At 35.2% G+C, this 15,590-nt stretch overlaps 2 protein-coding genes across 3 annotated transcripts; one reads left to right on the top strand and one right to left on the bottom strand.

Moving 5' to 3' along the window:
- The first annotated feature begins 173 nt into the window (after positions 1-173).
- Positions 174-4,757, top strand: LOC132121702 (protein BCCIP homolog). Its single transcript, XM_059531413.1, has 7 exons — positions 174-391; positions 510-584; positions 751-831; positions 1,515-1,604; positions 1,699-1,886; positions 3,336-3,501; positions 4,425-4,757. Exons 1-7 carry the CDS (start codon positions 260-262, stop codon positions 4,593-4,595), a joined length of 903 nt encoding a protein of 300 aa, XP_059387396.1. The 5' UTR covers positions 174-259; the 3' UTR covers positions 4,596-4,757.
- On the bottom strand, positions 4,291-15,317 carry LOC132121700 (putative pre-mRNA-splicing factor ATP-dependent RNA helicase DHX32). 2 transcript variants are annotated; one of them, XM_059531410.1, is made up of 11 exons: positions 14,871-15,317; positions 12,962-13,155; positions 11,595-11,967; positions 10,359-10,598; positions 10,128-10,221; positions 9,580-9,729; positions 8,380-8,571; positions 6,638-6,778; positions 6,366-6,556; positions 6,052-6,242; positions 4,291-5,005 (listed from the first exon to the last, which is right to left on the bottom strand). In XM_059531410.1, exons 1-11 carry the CDS (start codon positions 15,120-15,122, stop codon positions 4,825-4,827), a joined length of 2,199 nt encoding a protein of 732 aa, XP_059387393.1. In that variant the 5' UTR covers positions 15,123-15,317; the 3' UTR covers positions 4,291-4,824. The 2 variants fall into 2 exon arrangements, with proteins under 2 accessions (XP_059387393.1, XP_059387394.1); XM_059531411.1 differs by having other exon boundaries at positions 10,365-10,598; positions 14,871-15,316.
- Positions 15,318-15,590: the final 273 nt, after the last annotated feature.

The following is a 15,590-nucleotide window of genomic DNA, read 5'->3' as shown; positions in this document are numbered from 1 at the left end:
ATTCCGCGCATTATTGTGTTTTTAATAAATAATAAATCATTTTCACGCATCACCGCTGTGTAAAATATGGTATCTGCCGCTTCTCAAAGATCGTGCAGTGGAACTGACGCCATTTTGGATCTGATGCATTGAGATATTTTGCGTCTGTCCATGCGTCTATTGTGAGCCAACATGGCCGATAAGACTCATCAGTTTCCTTCCTCGCGGATAACCTCTGCGTGAACTAGTGTTTGCTTCCTGTGTGCTGTAGTGTAACAGCATGGCTTCATCTGCGAAGAGGCGAGCTATTGAAACGGGACAAAAACCCCAAGACAGCGCTGAAAGCTCGGACGAGGGTCTGGAAAACTCTGGCGACGAGGACAGTGGAAATTCAGAAGAGGAAATAAACGAGGTAAGTTGCGGATTTGATTGTTACTGCAGCCAAAAATGCCCTGATGTGCAGGCCAGATTGGCTCTGCGTTGAAACACGCTGTTTTGTGATCAATAAACGTGTTACGGTTTGCGTTTAGGAGGTTATTGTGGACTTTGAAGCACACGCGATATCTGACAACGACTTTCATGGCATTAAAACCCTTCTGCAGCAGGTAAAGTTACAGAGATTGCACTGAACACGCAGATATAATTTACCCTGCACAATTTGCAATTAAGCAAAGATTAAAAATGACAAAGAATACGAATAGAGACACACACACACACACACACACACACACACACACACACACACACACGTGTATGTTTTTGTTTTTCCAGCTGTTCCTGAAGTCTCACGTGAACACGTCTGATCTGACTGACGTCATCATTCAGCAGAATCACATCGGCAGCGTCATCAGAGTGAGACTCTTTAATTAATTGATCAATTTAATTAATGGTCAATTACTAGTTTCCAAAAAAAAAAAAAATTATATATATATATATATATATATATATATATATATATATATATATATATATATATACACACAAGCAATCTATAACTAAAGTTTTGTGAGACTTTAAATAATAGTGTATTTTCTGTTTTACGTATAAAATTAATTCCTTAACATTTACTGTTCATAATGTATATTTAATTAACAGATTTACTTTTATATGCATTCAATGTAACTTAACACAGTTAAACAAAAAACAGGGGGCCACAAAAAGAAACTAGAGAAAAATGTAAAGAAAACCTTGAATATAATATATAACGTAATTAAGACATAATAATAAAAATAGTAGATCAAAATTAGTAAAAATTATATAATTAAAAAATAATAATCTAAATTAATGAATAGAATATACATATAATTACTTTTTATAATTACAAAGACAATCATGTTTGGGCATTTAAAAAAATAATTCTGTGTAACTTAAAAAAAAAAAAAAGTAAAACCTCTGCCTTAAAATATACTGATAATAATATTTAGAATATTCATTAAACATAATAAACATCTGGATGAACAATGGCCTTGTCCTTAATTATTATACTATCATCTCATTTAATGATTTAAAGTAGTTTTGAATGTGTTTTGCTCCAGCAAGCGGAGGTACCGGAGGACAGTGATGATGAAGCCGACCCAGACGAGGTGTTTGGATTCATCAGTATGGTGAACCTCACAGAGAGACAGGTCATAACGCTTGTGTTTATGAGTGGTGACTTGTATATCTCATGAATCTGTGGCTCTGGATCGAGCGTCTGATGGTCTGGTGTGTGTTGATCAGGGTGTGGAGTGTCTGGAGCAGCTGAAGGACATGCTGATAGAGCGGTGTGCTAAAGCCAGCTCCCCGGATGTTCAGGAGCGCTTCGAGCAGCTGCTGCTGGATAAGGTACAGTCTGTCGGGCTGCTGCTGAGCGAGAGATTCGTCAATGTCCCGCCACAGATCGCCCTCCCCATGCACAAACAACTTCAGTAAGTATATTATGGTTCTGACCAGCAGAGGGTACGAAACCTGCAAAATTTCTTAAGGCAAGACACTACTAGCAATAAAAAAAAAAACATTTGTCTTTTTTTTTTTTAGATTTTTGTTTATTTGCCTTGTCCTTACGTGTTGTTCAGACGAGTGGAGAGAAAACTACTGAAATACACTGGAGTGTTTATGTAATTGCACCATTATTGCATCTATCAGTGTGTGTAGATTTCAGCTGCAGTGCATATGTTTAAAGGCTTTTTTCTGTATTTCAGCAGCACTTACATCAAACTTAAGTTTAATTCTTTATCTTTAAGTTTAATTAATCTATATCCTGAAGTGTTTGGTTATATATCATTTGCCTGATTTTATACAACATTTTATTTTCGATAGGGTTATTAGAGTTAACTAAAACTAATTTCTGTGGCTTGAAATGAAATAAACTTCAACTAATATTATATATATATATATATATATATATATATATATATATATATATATATATATATATATATATATATAAAACACGTTTACATATTTATTTCATCTAGTTGCAAAGGTAACATTTCTCATTTTTATTTAACTGACCTTAATATAATACATTTTTTTAAGTGAAATTAAATTCAAACTATATAAACATTCAAAACGCTAATAAAAATGACAAAACACAAATGTACTAAAGCTTTAAAATTTTAAGAGAAAATACATATAAATTCGAAATAGACCAAAAAATCTAAATATTAATGCCTATAATAGTATCTCGATAATACTGAAATCACACTGGTTTCTTTAAAACATGGGTTTTTATTCAATTTATTTGCTGTTTATTATTTATTATGGAGTTATGGAGAGATAAAAAGACAAGTCCTTTCTGTAAAAACCTTTAAAATAAAAGAAACATTTAAACCTGGCTTTATCCAATATTCAGATTTCTGTTCTGGAAATGTATGCAAATAAGTCCATATTTAATTAATGCCTCATTTGCATCAACATAACATTTTGGAAAATTTCTTCTGCAAATCATGTTTTGAAATTCTTAATCAGTAAATCAGTTCTTAATGTCCAATAATCAGTCAAATGGCAGCATCTATTAGTTCAATGTCTAGATTCACCTCCGATGTCTTGCCTTAAAAAAGGGTAACTGAAAAGCAAAATATTGTCTTAAAAAAATCAGTTCTTACTCACAAACATCCCAGTTCTTCACATCTTTGACACCCAGCACTGATGCCATCACATGGGTTTATAAAGATCTTTTGTAACCATGTGTCTAATGAAGGTCAGCGCCTGTAGAAGAGCCAGATCACATCCCATAATCACTGGAAACATGAGTAAATTGTTTCACTATTAAACAATCAAACAAACACATTTCTCATGTTTCTAAAACATTCACAGAAGTAGTCTGAGATGGACCTGGGTTTGAGTTCCTGCTGATATAATGTCTGGTTTCACAGGAAGGAAATGGCTGAAGCACAAAGGACCAATAAACCCAGCGGTAAATGCCAGTTCTGCCTGATGATCAGCAAAACCTGCAAAGCAGCCAAGAAGAGCAGATCTGGAGCAGCTCAACCTAAAGAAGAGCTGCTGTTCGTGAACGACGAGGAGGAGTTCTTCTATGAGGTCAACTTAACACTCACTTCATAAATCTATTCTGTGGTTCATTTCTTGTGCATAAAATACAGAATATGTATTAATATGTAGGGACAATATATATAAAGGGGAAAAATATAAAATACTAATATAAGAATAGTGTATTATTCTCTTATTTTAATTGTGAAAGTTTTTAATTTTAAGAGTTTTTTATGTGTATACTAGTTTTAGAAATTTTATTTGGCAACTAGCTGAAATTAAAATAATAAATAATATTATATATAAGAACAAAAGATATAAATTATTATTGCATTGTCATTTAAAAATTTTTTGTGACTGTTGTATTTTGTAATTTTTTCTAACTAGCTAAAAAAAAATCTTATTTTTGTTAATATTAGTGCTGTCAAATGTATTATTTGCATCCAAAATAAGAGTTTGTATTTACATAATACATGCGTGTATATGCATATTTATGATTTATATATATATTGCATATTTCGTATTTATGCATGTGTATTTATATACATGCATATACACCTTACACACACAAATATTATGTAAATGCAAGCCTTTATTTTGGATGTGATTAATTGATTTGGCAGCACTAGTTAATATCTAAAGTTAATGTTTATTTTGTTTCAAGTAAATTCTTTTATGGTTTTAGTTTTATTTAACTATAATAACCCTGCTTTGCCCAATGCATTTGTTACTTTCCCAGTTGTTTACTTAAAAAAACACAAATTATAGAGATTGCGGTCACAAAGATTCAAGCCACTTAAATATTTCAGACATTAAACATTCAACATTACTCGAAAAATATTTAGAGAAAATTCCATGATTTTATTAATTGCAATGGTCCATTTTGATCATATGGACCCTGAATTTAGTGTCAAATGCATAAAAAAAAAAAAAAAAATCTTGGCTCGACTGTAAACATTTAGTTTGTTTCACAGCAAGCCACGCTGAAGTTCAGCTACTGCGTTCAGGACGAGGCTGATTCCTGTGCGACGGGAAAGTGGTCATACGATGACGTACCGATGAAGCCGTACCGCACAGTCATGGTGATCCCAGCGGACAGGATGGGAGCCGTCATGGATAAAATGACTGAATATCTGAGTGTCTGAACCCTGGAAAACAGATGTTTACTGTCCCAGGCCTTAAGTTTAAGGCGTAATGTATGAACTTGTCACAAAACAGTTTAACACCGTCACCCAAAACCAGTGAAATAATCTATTTCTGTACATAAGTAGATTAAATTTCCCACAAAATAAATGACCCAAACAGGATTCTTTGAGTGTCTTTTCAAGAGTTAACAATACAAAACATTTGATCACTGTTTACACTATTAATGGTTCACTGGATGACACATCGGTCATGTGATTCGGCCTCTTCTGTCTTTGTTTCTATCACAGCTGGTTGAGGTTTTGTCCTTGCATTCCCCGTCCTGTCTCTGTCCAGAATGTGCTGCAGGATCTCTTTACTCTCACTAGGGGGCAGATTACAGAAAAAATACTGCGGCACCATTTGAAGGAACCTGAAACAGAAGGGGACCAGACTTAGACTTTAAACAGATACTTTTATTCAGCAAGGATGCAATAAATTGATCAAAAGTGACAGTTAAGACATTTATAATGGTTTTATTCTATTTCAAATAAGTGCTTTTTTTTCTTAATAATTCCCAAAAATATATTAACATTGATAATAATCAGGAATGATACTGAAAATACAGCTGCACATCACAGAAATAAATTACATTTTACAATATATTCACATAGAAAATCTTAAATTGTAATAACATGTCACAATATGTGTTTTCACTGTATTTTCAATCAAATTAATGCAACATTGGTGAGCAGAAGAGATTTCTTTAAAACTAATGTAAAAAATATATATATTACTGACCCCAAACATTTGAATATAGAAGCATATATTATGGCAATTGTTAAATTTTCATAAAAATATGGGATTGAATTATCAAGAACAAACTGTTTTTAATAAACTAAAACATTTGAAATACATTTTGTTGAATACAATTAATAAAAGAAAATAAAGAATGAATGATTAAATGCTTTTAATAAATGAATATAGCTAAAAACTTGAGGAATAATGGTTATGAAACTTTACTAAAATAAGTGAAATCAGACATCAGAGAAATGAGTACCGGTTATATATATATATATATATATATATGAAAAAAATCACATAAAAAGCAAAATTATATAATTAAAATATGTACAAATAAATATACATTTACTGACCCTATCTTTGAACGGATTATTTCATAAACAGTTTTTAAAAGTACCCAAAAAAATAGACGACACAATGTTGCAGAATTCATTAAGTAAAAGGCTTGTTTTGCACTACCAGAACTGTAAGATTAATAAGTATCTCCAGGATGTTCATGATGTTTACATCTGCTAAATGAATGTAAGAATAGTGAAAGTGAGCAGCAGTGGATCTGAAAGCCTCTCTATTGTAAGACCAGGTTAGTAATGATGACACATCTAAAATCATGATTACTCAGGATGATGTGGCCTGATCCTGTTAGTGAGGGTCAGAGCTAAAGGAGGACACACTTACGCCTGCGCTGAGATCTGTGTGACGTAGCGGATGCAGTTGTTGTCGGAGAGGTTGTACTCGTGGAACAGAACCCACTCTGGCAGACCCAGTTTATGAGCTTTTGCTCCGTAACCCGACAGACGGTGAACCTGAGCCACGTGTTTGTTCAGCAGCATGAAGTAATTCCCCGAACCGTCCACATCTCTGGCCATCTGAGGGACACGAGACAGATGATGCATGGAGACAAACTTAAGATATATAAATATGAATACATTTTAAAGGGGGTGATCTTTTCTAGAGCCGCTGTATGTTGATAAGGTCGTATGCTTTGAGACCTGCATGAAGAAGCCCGCAAGCAGCGCTCTCTTGATGTTGAGTGTGTTGGTTTTGGTGCCGAAGGCTGCTTCTGAGATGGGCAGCTCGATGCGTTTGAGGATGTCTGTGAGTTGGGCTCTGATGGCGTCTGCCGTCTGCAGGGCGTCGCAGCACAGGAAGTACTCCTCACACCACTGCTCCTGACTGAAATCTGACACACACACACACACACACAGACGTTTACACACTCGTTCTTCACCAGCCCATTCATGAGAGAAGGAGTGACACTCACATGGTTCCTTCTGGCTGCGTTTGAAGGTGTTATAGATGTTGATGAGCGTGAAGTGGTCACCTTCGGGATGCTGGAACTTCATATGACAGCGCATGACTTCTGTTACCATGCCGACGGGAGGATCGATGAAGCAGCTTGGTGCTGATGGAAACAGATGCATAAAAGCAGATGGATCGCAAAACATATGATGGAGTATGTTTTTTAAAGGGATAATCCATACCAAAATGACATTTTTGTCATTATTCACTTACCCCCATGTTGTTCCAAACCCGTAAAAGCTTTGTTTGTCTTCAGAACACAATTTAAGATATTTTGGATGAAAACAGGGAGGCTTGAGACTGTCCCATAGACTGCCAAATAAATAACAAATGTCAAGGTCCAGGAAAGTATGCCGCAGAGCCAGTTTTGCAATTCTGAGCAGTACGCAGATGACGTACGCTCTTCTGTATCAGCCATGCCATAAGGATACATTATCTATGTGTATTTACATTTTGGTTTAAAAGCAAACAACGCATTGGCACAGCGCGGAGCATACGCCATCTGCGTGCAGCTCAGATTTGTCAAACGGCACTGCAATGATTTTGACAGACACAGAAAAGAAGAATTGTTGAATAAAGTCGTTTTTTGTTTTCTTCATAACATTACGGTTGAATCACTGATGGCAGATGGACTATTCTGACGATGCTTTTCATACTTTCCTGGACCTTGACACTGTTATTTATTCTGAAGTCTATGGGACAGTCTCAAGCCTCCCTGTTTTCATCCAAAATATCTTAAATTGTGTTCCAAAGACGAAAAATATTTATCACGGGTTTGGAACGACACGGGGATAAGTGAATAATGAAAAAAATCAATAATGAATCGCTCTCTCTCTCTCTCACTATATATATTTTTTCTGAAATATACTGTATATTTCTATGATAATACATTTACAGTCAAACCAAACATTATTTAGAATCATTTTTTTTACTAGTGGGAAAAGGACACTACAGTTCATTTATGTAAGTGAGGACAGCAAAATAACATATACCTAAAATACATCCTCATACAGTGGACTACCAGTAAAAATGATAAATATTTGGGACCCTAAATTATTCAGACAATTTGACCTGACCCTGTTTTGCTTAATTGTTATCTGACAATATCAAGATGACTTTGTTCTGACACAGTTTAACAGAGTTCTTGTAATATTTGACCATTTATTAAACTATAGCGAATGAATGTGAAAATGTGAGAGACACTGAAGGTGTCTGAATAACATATAATATAATTTATATATAATATTTTAATAAATTTTTATAATATATAACACATATTTTTATAATATATAAATAATACAAATGTGTGTGTATATATACATACATATATATATATATATATATATATATATATATATATATATATATATATATATATATATATATATATATATATATATATATATATATATATATATATATATATATATATATATAAATAATACAAATGTATAATATATATATATTTCAAATTTTAATGTCTCTCTATATATTTTATATATACACATACATAAAAAATTTATGAATACATTTTTAGAATCCATTTTAATGTTTTACACTAAAAATAAATATTAAAAATATTAATAAAATGATTATAAAAAACAAGAATAATCTCTAACAAATGATCAACGGACTATCATGGAAAATGGAAATGGAAAACCAGTCAGTTACAGGTGCATGTTACAGTCTGTGTTCAAGAGTTACCTGTTAGCATTGCAGCGATGGTTAGAATCTCACTAGCACAATCGAACTCGCAGGACGCTAACAGAGCCTTCGCCATCTGAGGATCCAGAGGAAGCTCTGACATGATGATGCCCATCTCAGACAGGTTTCCATCGTTGTCCAAAGCAGCGAGATAATCGAGCTCCTCCAACGCCTGCATGAGGCCCTCAGGATCTGGAAATGGAAATCATATCATACAAATGTGTCCTTCTGTGACTTATTAAACATGCTAACTAATGACACAAGTGTGGCCAAATGTCTCTTGCATTTCTAAAAATAAATCACTTGATATAGACAGGCAGTTCTCAATGTTTCTACACTGACTGAGCTCTTCTCTTCCTGTGTATTGTGTCTGTTTGGTCACTAATGAATTTCTCTTTCTCCTCTGAGCTTCCCACCGTCCAAACATTGACCTGAAACAATGAGTCTAAACCCAGCAGACAGAAGAGCTGACAGTTCAGCAAATCCACGCATGACCGAACACCAGCCAGAAACCAGAAACAGATCCATACACCTTCATACATCCAGTGAGACCTGACAAGACTCATCCCACATTCTATCAATCGTGTTTATTATAGAAGCTTGGATAAAAATAATAATGATAAAGAAACTTAAAAAGAAAATTACAAATGAAACAGATAATTACTTTCTTTCCTAGCAATTCAGAATTACGAGATATAAACCCAGAATTGTGAGATAAATTCAGAATTTCAAGGCAAATATTTAGAATTGTGAGATTAAGACAAACTCAGAACTGTGGGATTTTACAAGATGTAAACTCAGAATTGCGAGTGTTACCTGTTAAGAACTGTAGGATATAAACTCACAATTGACCTTTAGCCTGGAGTTTGAATGACAGGTGATCTGACCAATCAACACTGAATGCATTTCATTCAACAAACACACCAGACAGGAGAGTAGATTAACCTCAGTGGACTTGAACTTGAAAAACAATGTACTGACTTCTTTCTCCAGTTGAAACAAGTTACTGTACCTTCTGATGTTCATTCATGTTTATTTCATGCTATAACCAGTGTTGCCAAGTCTGCAGGTTGAAGCGACTCCAATATCATGATATATGAGAAATGGCCTTTCATAGTTAACTGACTCATCATTTAAACTGAATGTTGACAAACCTCTCTAAAGCTCTCATATGCCACTGTGAAATGAAATCTCACCCACCAGGTCTGCTGATGAAGTCACAGTGTCCGATCCCGGCCATCTCCATCCTCTTCAGATAGAGCGCCGTGGACGTGATGTTGGACTCCAGAATGCGAGGAGGAATCTCAGCGGGAAGCTGAACGTCCTCAGGATACAAACAGAAGCACTTCCCTTCAAACAAACACATTCAGCAGTGATTCACGATTCACTTATACATTTACAAAGTCATATATGTCTTATATATGCATAAATGTAAGACATTAAGACGTTAAAATGAGTGAATAAACACAAACACACACACACACACACACACATATATATATATATAATTAGTTAAATGTCTTATTAAACATTTATGCATATAAAAGACAAAAAAATTATACGACTTGATAAGATTATTCATTTAAAATGCAACCTGAATTTGCATACTGAACTGGATTGTTTTTATTTATATTGTTGCAAATATAGTAATGCATTGCAGGTTCATAGTTTTAAAATAGAGGATCTTAAAAAAAAAAAAAAAAATGGGTAAATGGCAAATAAATGACCAAAAAAAAAAACATACGCACCTGTTGATCCAGTCAATCGTTTACGGATTTCAGCTTGACATTGACTGATGGGTCGGATGACCTCTGAACTGGCTCTCACTCGTGGGTTATACACCTACACACAATACCACACAGAAAACATGAATTAACAGTCACAAGACTTGCAGATAAGTATTCTTTTGACTACGCAAACATCTTTGCAAAATAGAAAACTGTAAAAAACTAAATGCAGCAAACCAAACTTTTCAGCACACTCACTAATCTCTTCTCCACTCCAGTATCAATGACAAATGTAATAGTGTCCACAAGCCAAAACAGATCCTCTGATTGGCTACAGGAAACGAAGACCCGTCTACTCTTCTGTGGGCTTTCTGTGATTGGTGGACACATTCCGGTGTGTCCGGGACACAGTGGTACAGCTATCAGCTCTCCCAGAGATACACTCATCCTGGACGCTTCTTTAGTGAGAATATTACAGGCACAGACCACCTCCTGAAAACACACACACACACACAGAGAGAGAGACACAATCAGCAGAAAACCCCTTTAAATCACAATAGCGGCCAATAAAGATTTCTACACATGTTCCAAGAGAAAAAATGAGCGATGCTTATGCTTCGTGAAAGAGCTGAGTGGACATATTACATTCAGACGCTGCTGACCGCGCTGAACCAAATCGAGAACATTGTGTTAGTGCTGTTTGCTACAGCAAGCATCACTGTTACTACTCCTTAAAGTTACAATTAGGGATTTAAACAAGCTCCAACACCATTTTCTGGATGCAACTATTTCCCTTGTTGGTGTGCTATTAGAAAAGTAACTTGAAGATTAGACTCATATCATGTTTACACACCAGAATATCACAGAGGCATTTAATGGTGGACAGTTGTGACAGTAAAGTGATAGTATATGACTGTATAAAGCAATTTATAATGTACAAAAGATTTCGGTTTCAAATAAATGCTGTTCTTTTGAACTTTCTTTTCAGCAAATAATCACAATAAACTGTTTTAAACCATAATCATCAACGTTTCTTGAGCAGCATATAAGAATGATTTCTGAAGAATCATGTGAAACTGAAGACTGGAGTAATGATGCTGAAAATACAGTTTTGATCATAGAGATAAATTACATTTTACAATATATTCAATTAAAAAATTCAATTGTATTTTTGCTTAAATAAATAGAGCACTGGCTGATACTTCTTTCAAAAACATAAAAACTTTTGAACATTAAGGTAGAAATCAACACATAAATTCTCTTATCTATGTGGTCTGTGAGCATACATTCATGCATTCATTCATTAATTTATTGATTCATCAGATATACACTTTTAGTGTTAATACTCAACTCTCCAGTTCCTGGAACATCCCAGGTTAACAGGTTGATTGTCCAGTAACTTATGCATGCATTTTTACAATACTATAAACTATAATCCATAAAGGATCATGGGTTGTACTTCTTATCCATGAACACGTTTCATCTCACCTGCTCAGATGCTAAAAACACAGCTACGTCTCCAGTCTCTCTGGACCGATGGACCTCCAGCGCGAGTCTCAGAGCCGAATAGAAGCTTTCAGCGCTGCTGTTGTTGCTGTGGATCACCTCACCAGCACACGGGGCGTCCAGATGCAGGCATGGGACATTCCCGTAGTGTGTGAGGAGCATGTCTGAAGCAGGCGGAGCGGACAGGACCACCACCTTGAGCTCAGGCCGCTGGAGAAGCACCTCTCTCAGCAGACCCAGCAGAAGGTCAGTGTTCACGGTCCTCTCATGGGCCTGGTCTATCACCACCACCCCATAATGCTCCAGCAGGGGGTCTGACATCATCTCCCGCAGCAGGACGTCATCAGTGCAGAACCTGCAACCAGGACGTAGTTTAGGTTTTGACATTTACAGATAAATATGCTCCGAATATGCAGATGTAGAAAGATTCAGAGTACACTTAAAACTTATTTGTTTTCTTTAGCATTAGAAAATGCTTTGTTAGCGGTGTATTAAATATGTCTGAATTGATTTTGTTTTTATTTTATCTTTTATCTTTGTCTGTACAGCACTTCCACTCTGTGCAATCTTCTATCTGTACTATCGGTGACCTACTTAAAAAAAAAAAAAAAAAATGCTTCGATAAAATAAAATAAAAAATGTCTATAACAAACTAAGACATTTAATTTGACATTTCTTCATAAAATAAAATACGGATTTTTTTTTCTTCATGCTTTTAAAACATTTGAAACATATTAAAAAATATGAAAACATATTTCTATAATAAAATAAGACATTTCATTAAGCAATTCTTTATGAAATAATATAAACAATTTATTTATCTCTTTATAAAAATGTTTTGTTTTTTATTTTCTTTTTTAAAATGTTTTTAGACAAATCTGACCAGAAATATTTATATAACAAAATAAATGCATTCGATAAGACATTTGTTTTTAGAGTAAAATTAAAAGGATGTTTTTATTATAATCTGATAGAAAAGTAATAGTACACTTCTCAGTAAATTACATGATTTAAGGCAGGGTTATTCAAATCTTGTTCAGTCTCTCGCTTTGCTGTATTTAATATGAACACTATTATTTGAAAAAAATTAAAATACAAATATTGGCAGATTATTCATTAGCGCTATCCTTCAAAACCAAATCTACAGCAAAGCGAGAGACTGCAGTGACCCGTATATAATAAACAAAAAGGCCTCAAGTGTTTCAGACATTTGAGAAGACGGCACATTCTTCTCATGCTTTAGCCGAACAAACCAAAGCACAAACCTAAAATATCACCAACTTGAAAACATTCAGTAACAGTGTGGCTCATTTCAGTGAGGGCTGAATGCATGCGAGTTTCACACAGACCTGAGAATAGTATCATTGGAGCAGCACGTCTCCAGCGGGATACTGTATCCAATCTCATGGCCGATGTTTACGTCCATCTCGTCTGCAACACGGAGAGCCAAATCAATAGCCTGGCGTCTGTGGATCTGACTGCACACCACCACACCGTGCTGATACTGCGCAGACAGACAGAACTCTGCACACCACTGAGGGATCTGAAGACATGGACACACGCTATCAGCACCTGGATGCACTCGACTGCAACATTACACAAGACTTCAGAAAAAAAAATAACAATGTTAAACAAATATGACAGTTATTTCAGTATCCTGTGGATGGCTTCCTCTGCAGGGGGTCCACATTAAGACCCATCCTTGACTTGTTTAACAGCTGCAGGTTTAGACCTTCAGCCCGACAGCATCTGCTGAGGATAGGCAGGTCGGGTGAGCTGAACAGATGCATGGCTTCCTATTTCCACTTAACACACAATGCACATGCATCCGCAGATTTACAAAATGCAAATTGTAATGTACAAAATGCAAAATATGCAAAAATGCCAAATCACAGATTGTACTGATCTGTAATCTTTCAGATGATAAAATCCCATCACTTTTATGAAATAACTTTACTAAATTAACTTTTATGAAATACTGTTACAATTTAAACAAAAAATTCTATTTGAAGATTTTTTTTTTAATTTTGTGACTGAAAAGCTGAATTTTCAGCATCATTACTCCAGTCTTCAAAGTCGCATGATCCTTCAGAAATCATCTTAACCGCTGATTTAGTAGTCCAAAATGACCAACTATTATTGGTCCACTACTATTAATATTAATGTTTTTATTACCATCATCAATTTTGATATCAGTTGATATTGCAGAGCAGAAGAGATTATTTAAAAAACATCACCAAATCTTAACTAATCCAAACTATTAGTAGTGTAAAAACATCAACAACAACAAATATTTTTTGGTAAACTGAAATGTTCTAAAAATGAAAGCAGAGGCAAAAGTCTGTCACGACTGACTGAAGCATCAGCTGAATGCATAGTGTTTGTTCATAGGGTTCAACACAATGGTTGCAGCTGACTCACAGCAAACAGTCTCACCACACAGAACTGATGACCTCACTTCAAATGATTATTAAAGTATATTTGCTCAGATTTACGACGTCATGATCAGGCCACATGCATTGAGAGACATAGAGACCTCAAAACAGCAGATATGAAACTCATATCATGTACAAGCACTGGTCAAACTATGTATTGTTCATCTATTATGTTACATTTTAAGAATGTCTGGAATCTGAACTGCAATGGAATGGCATTTAATGAATTTACCGACAAACTATATACAGCCGATGAGATTTTTGAGTCCAATACAAGACATAAATAATAATTGTATGATGCCTAGTTATTCCAAGATGTGTACATCAGCTTATTTTCTCAATTGATTAGACATAAACACAGTATTAACAGCCAGACTTTAATTTTCACAAAGTGACAATAATAAAAACAATTCAATAACTAACAACAATGTACAACTGTGACCAGCCTCATTCTTGTTCAATAGCATACTGGTTTCCATAAAGTGCTTGTCAATGAAAAGAAAAGAAAAGTTCAAGCTCTCAAACTCTGAATTGTTCATGGCAGTGAGGCTTTAGGTTTCTCCAGGCTATTTTTAGTGCTTCTTCTCCAGCATTAATAGTGTGATGAAGTTAAAGCATATGCTACATTTACACACTTTCTTGAGATTCTCTTCAAATCTGAGCTTCTTGAATTTTAACATCAGGCGGATGTCAAATCAATGGCATATTCCAGATAATGCATCTTAATGCATCAGATCGATGCATCTTGAATTTACTGTTTAGATCAGTCTCAACCAACAGCAAGAAGTGTTAGAAAGTCAGAAGCGTGATCTCAAACACTCACCTGTGTGCTTTTGCCAGTCTTGGTTGTGCCTGAGACTATAAGAATCTGATTATTTTCCAGCAAAGTCATGAATTCATGTCTGTATTTCCAAACAGGCAGAGTTTTCCTCTCCTGCAAGAGTCTGTAGTATCTGGAGGAATATGGCAGTCCATCAAACTGATTGAGCTCCAGATCATCTCCAAACTCAAACTGATCATCAGATTCCTCCTCTCTCTCGAGTCCGCCTTCTGATATCTCGCTGTTTCCAGCCATAATGAGCAGCTGCACGCATGCGATTATAATAGTAAGTTTACAAACTCCCTCCCATTTACATTACATTTACGCATCAGTACTATGTGCTCGTGCATGTGTCCAAAAACGCCCTCAAAGCCTCCGTGAAGTTGGATATGTGCTGGAAACCCCACGCTACTGAAACGCCGGTTTGTTTCAGGACAGGAGGAGGAGCGCTGTGACGTCACGTCACATACAGCCGTGACAAAACAGATCAATTCCAACGTCATCATATTTTAATCCGATAACATGCCCAGCAAGATTATGTTAAACTGTTTTTTCTTTTCTTTCTGGGTAATGCTGATGATAATGTAGCGAAGACTTTAAGGTTTGTGTGTATACACAAATTGAATTTCAAATATATTCCTACACTGAGAAATATTTTCACTAAAATGTGTGACAACTAGCCTTCTTTATAACTTTTAAACATTCCACACAGTTCACGTGTAT

Source organism: Carassius carassius, chromosome 39 (genome assembly GCF_963082965.1).
Source record: "Carassius carassius chromosome 39, fCarCar2.1, whole genome shotgun sequence".
NCBI lineage: Eukaryota > Metazoa > Chordata > Actinopteri > Cypriniformes > Cyprinidae > Carassius > Carassius carassius.
The sequence above is the reverse complement of the archived record's forward strand: the minus strand, read 5'-3'. Positions and strand labels throughout refer to the sequence as shown.

Coding starts and splice junctions, on each gene's coding strand:
- LOC132121702 (XM_059531413.1), top strand. CDS start 260: ATGGCTTCATCTGCGAAGAGGCGAGCTATTGAAACGGGACAAAAACCC. Junction 832..1,514: donor ACATCGGCAGCGTCATCAGA/GTGAGACTCTTT, acceptor GTTTTGCTCCAG/CAAGCGGAGGTACCGGAGGA. Junction 1,605..1,698: donor TGAACCTCACAGAGAGACAG/GTCATAACGCTT, acceptor TGTGTTGATCAG/GGTGTGGAGTGTCTGGAGCA.
- LOC132121700 (XM_059531410.1), bottom strand. CDS start 15,122: ATGGCTGGAAACAGCGAGATATCAGAAGGCGGACTCGAGAGAGAGGAG. Junction 13,156..14,870: donor AGACTGGCAAAAGCACACAG/GTGAGTGTTTGA, acceptor CCATGTCTTCAG/ATCCCTCAGTGGTGTGCAGA. Junction 10,222..10,358: donor TGGAGAAGAGATTAGTGAGT/GTGCTGAAAAGT, acceptor TATTGTGTGTAG/GTGTATAACCCACGAGTGAG.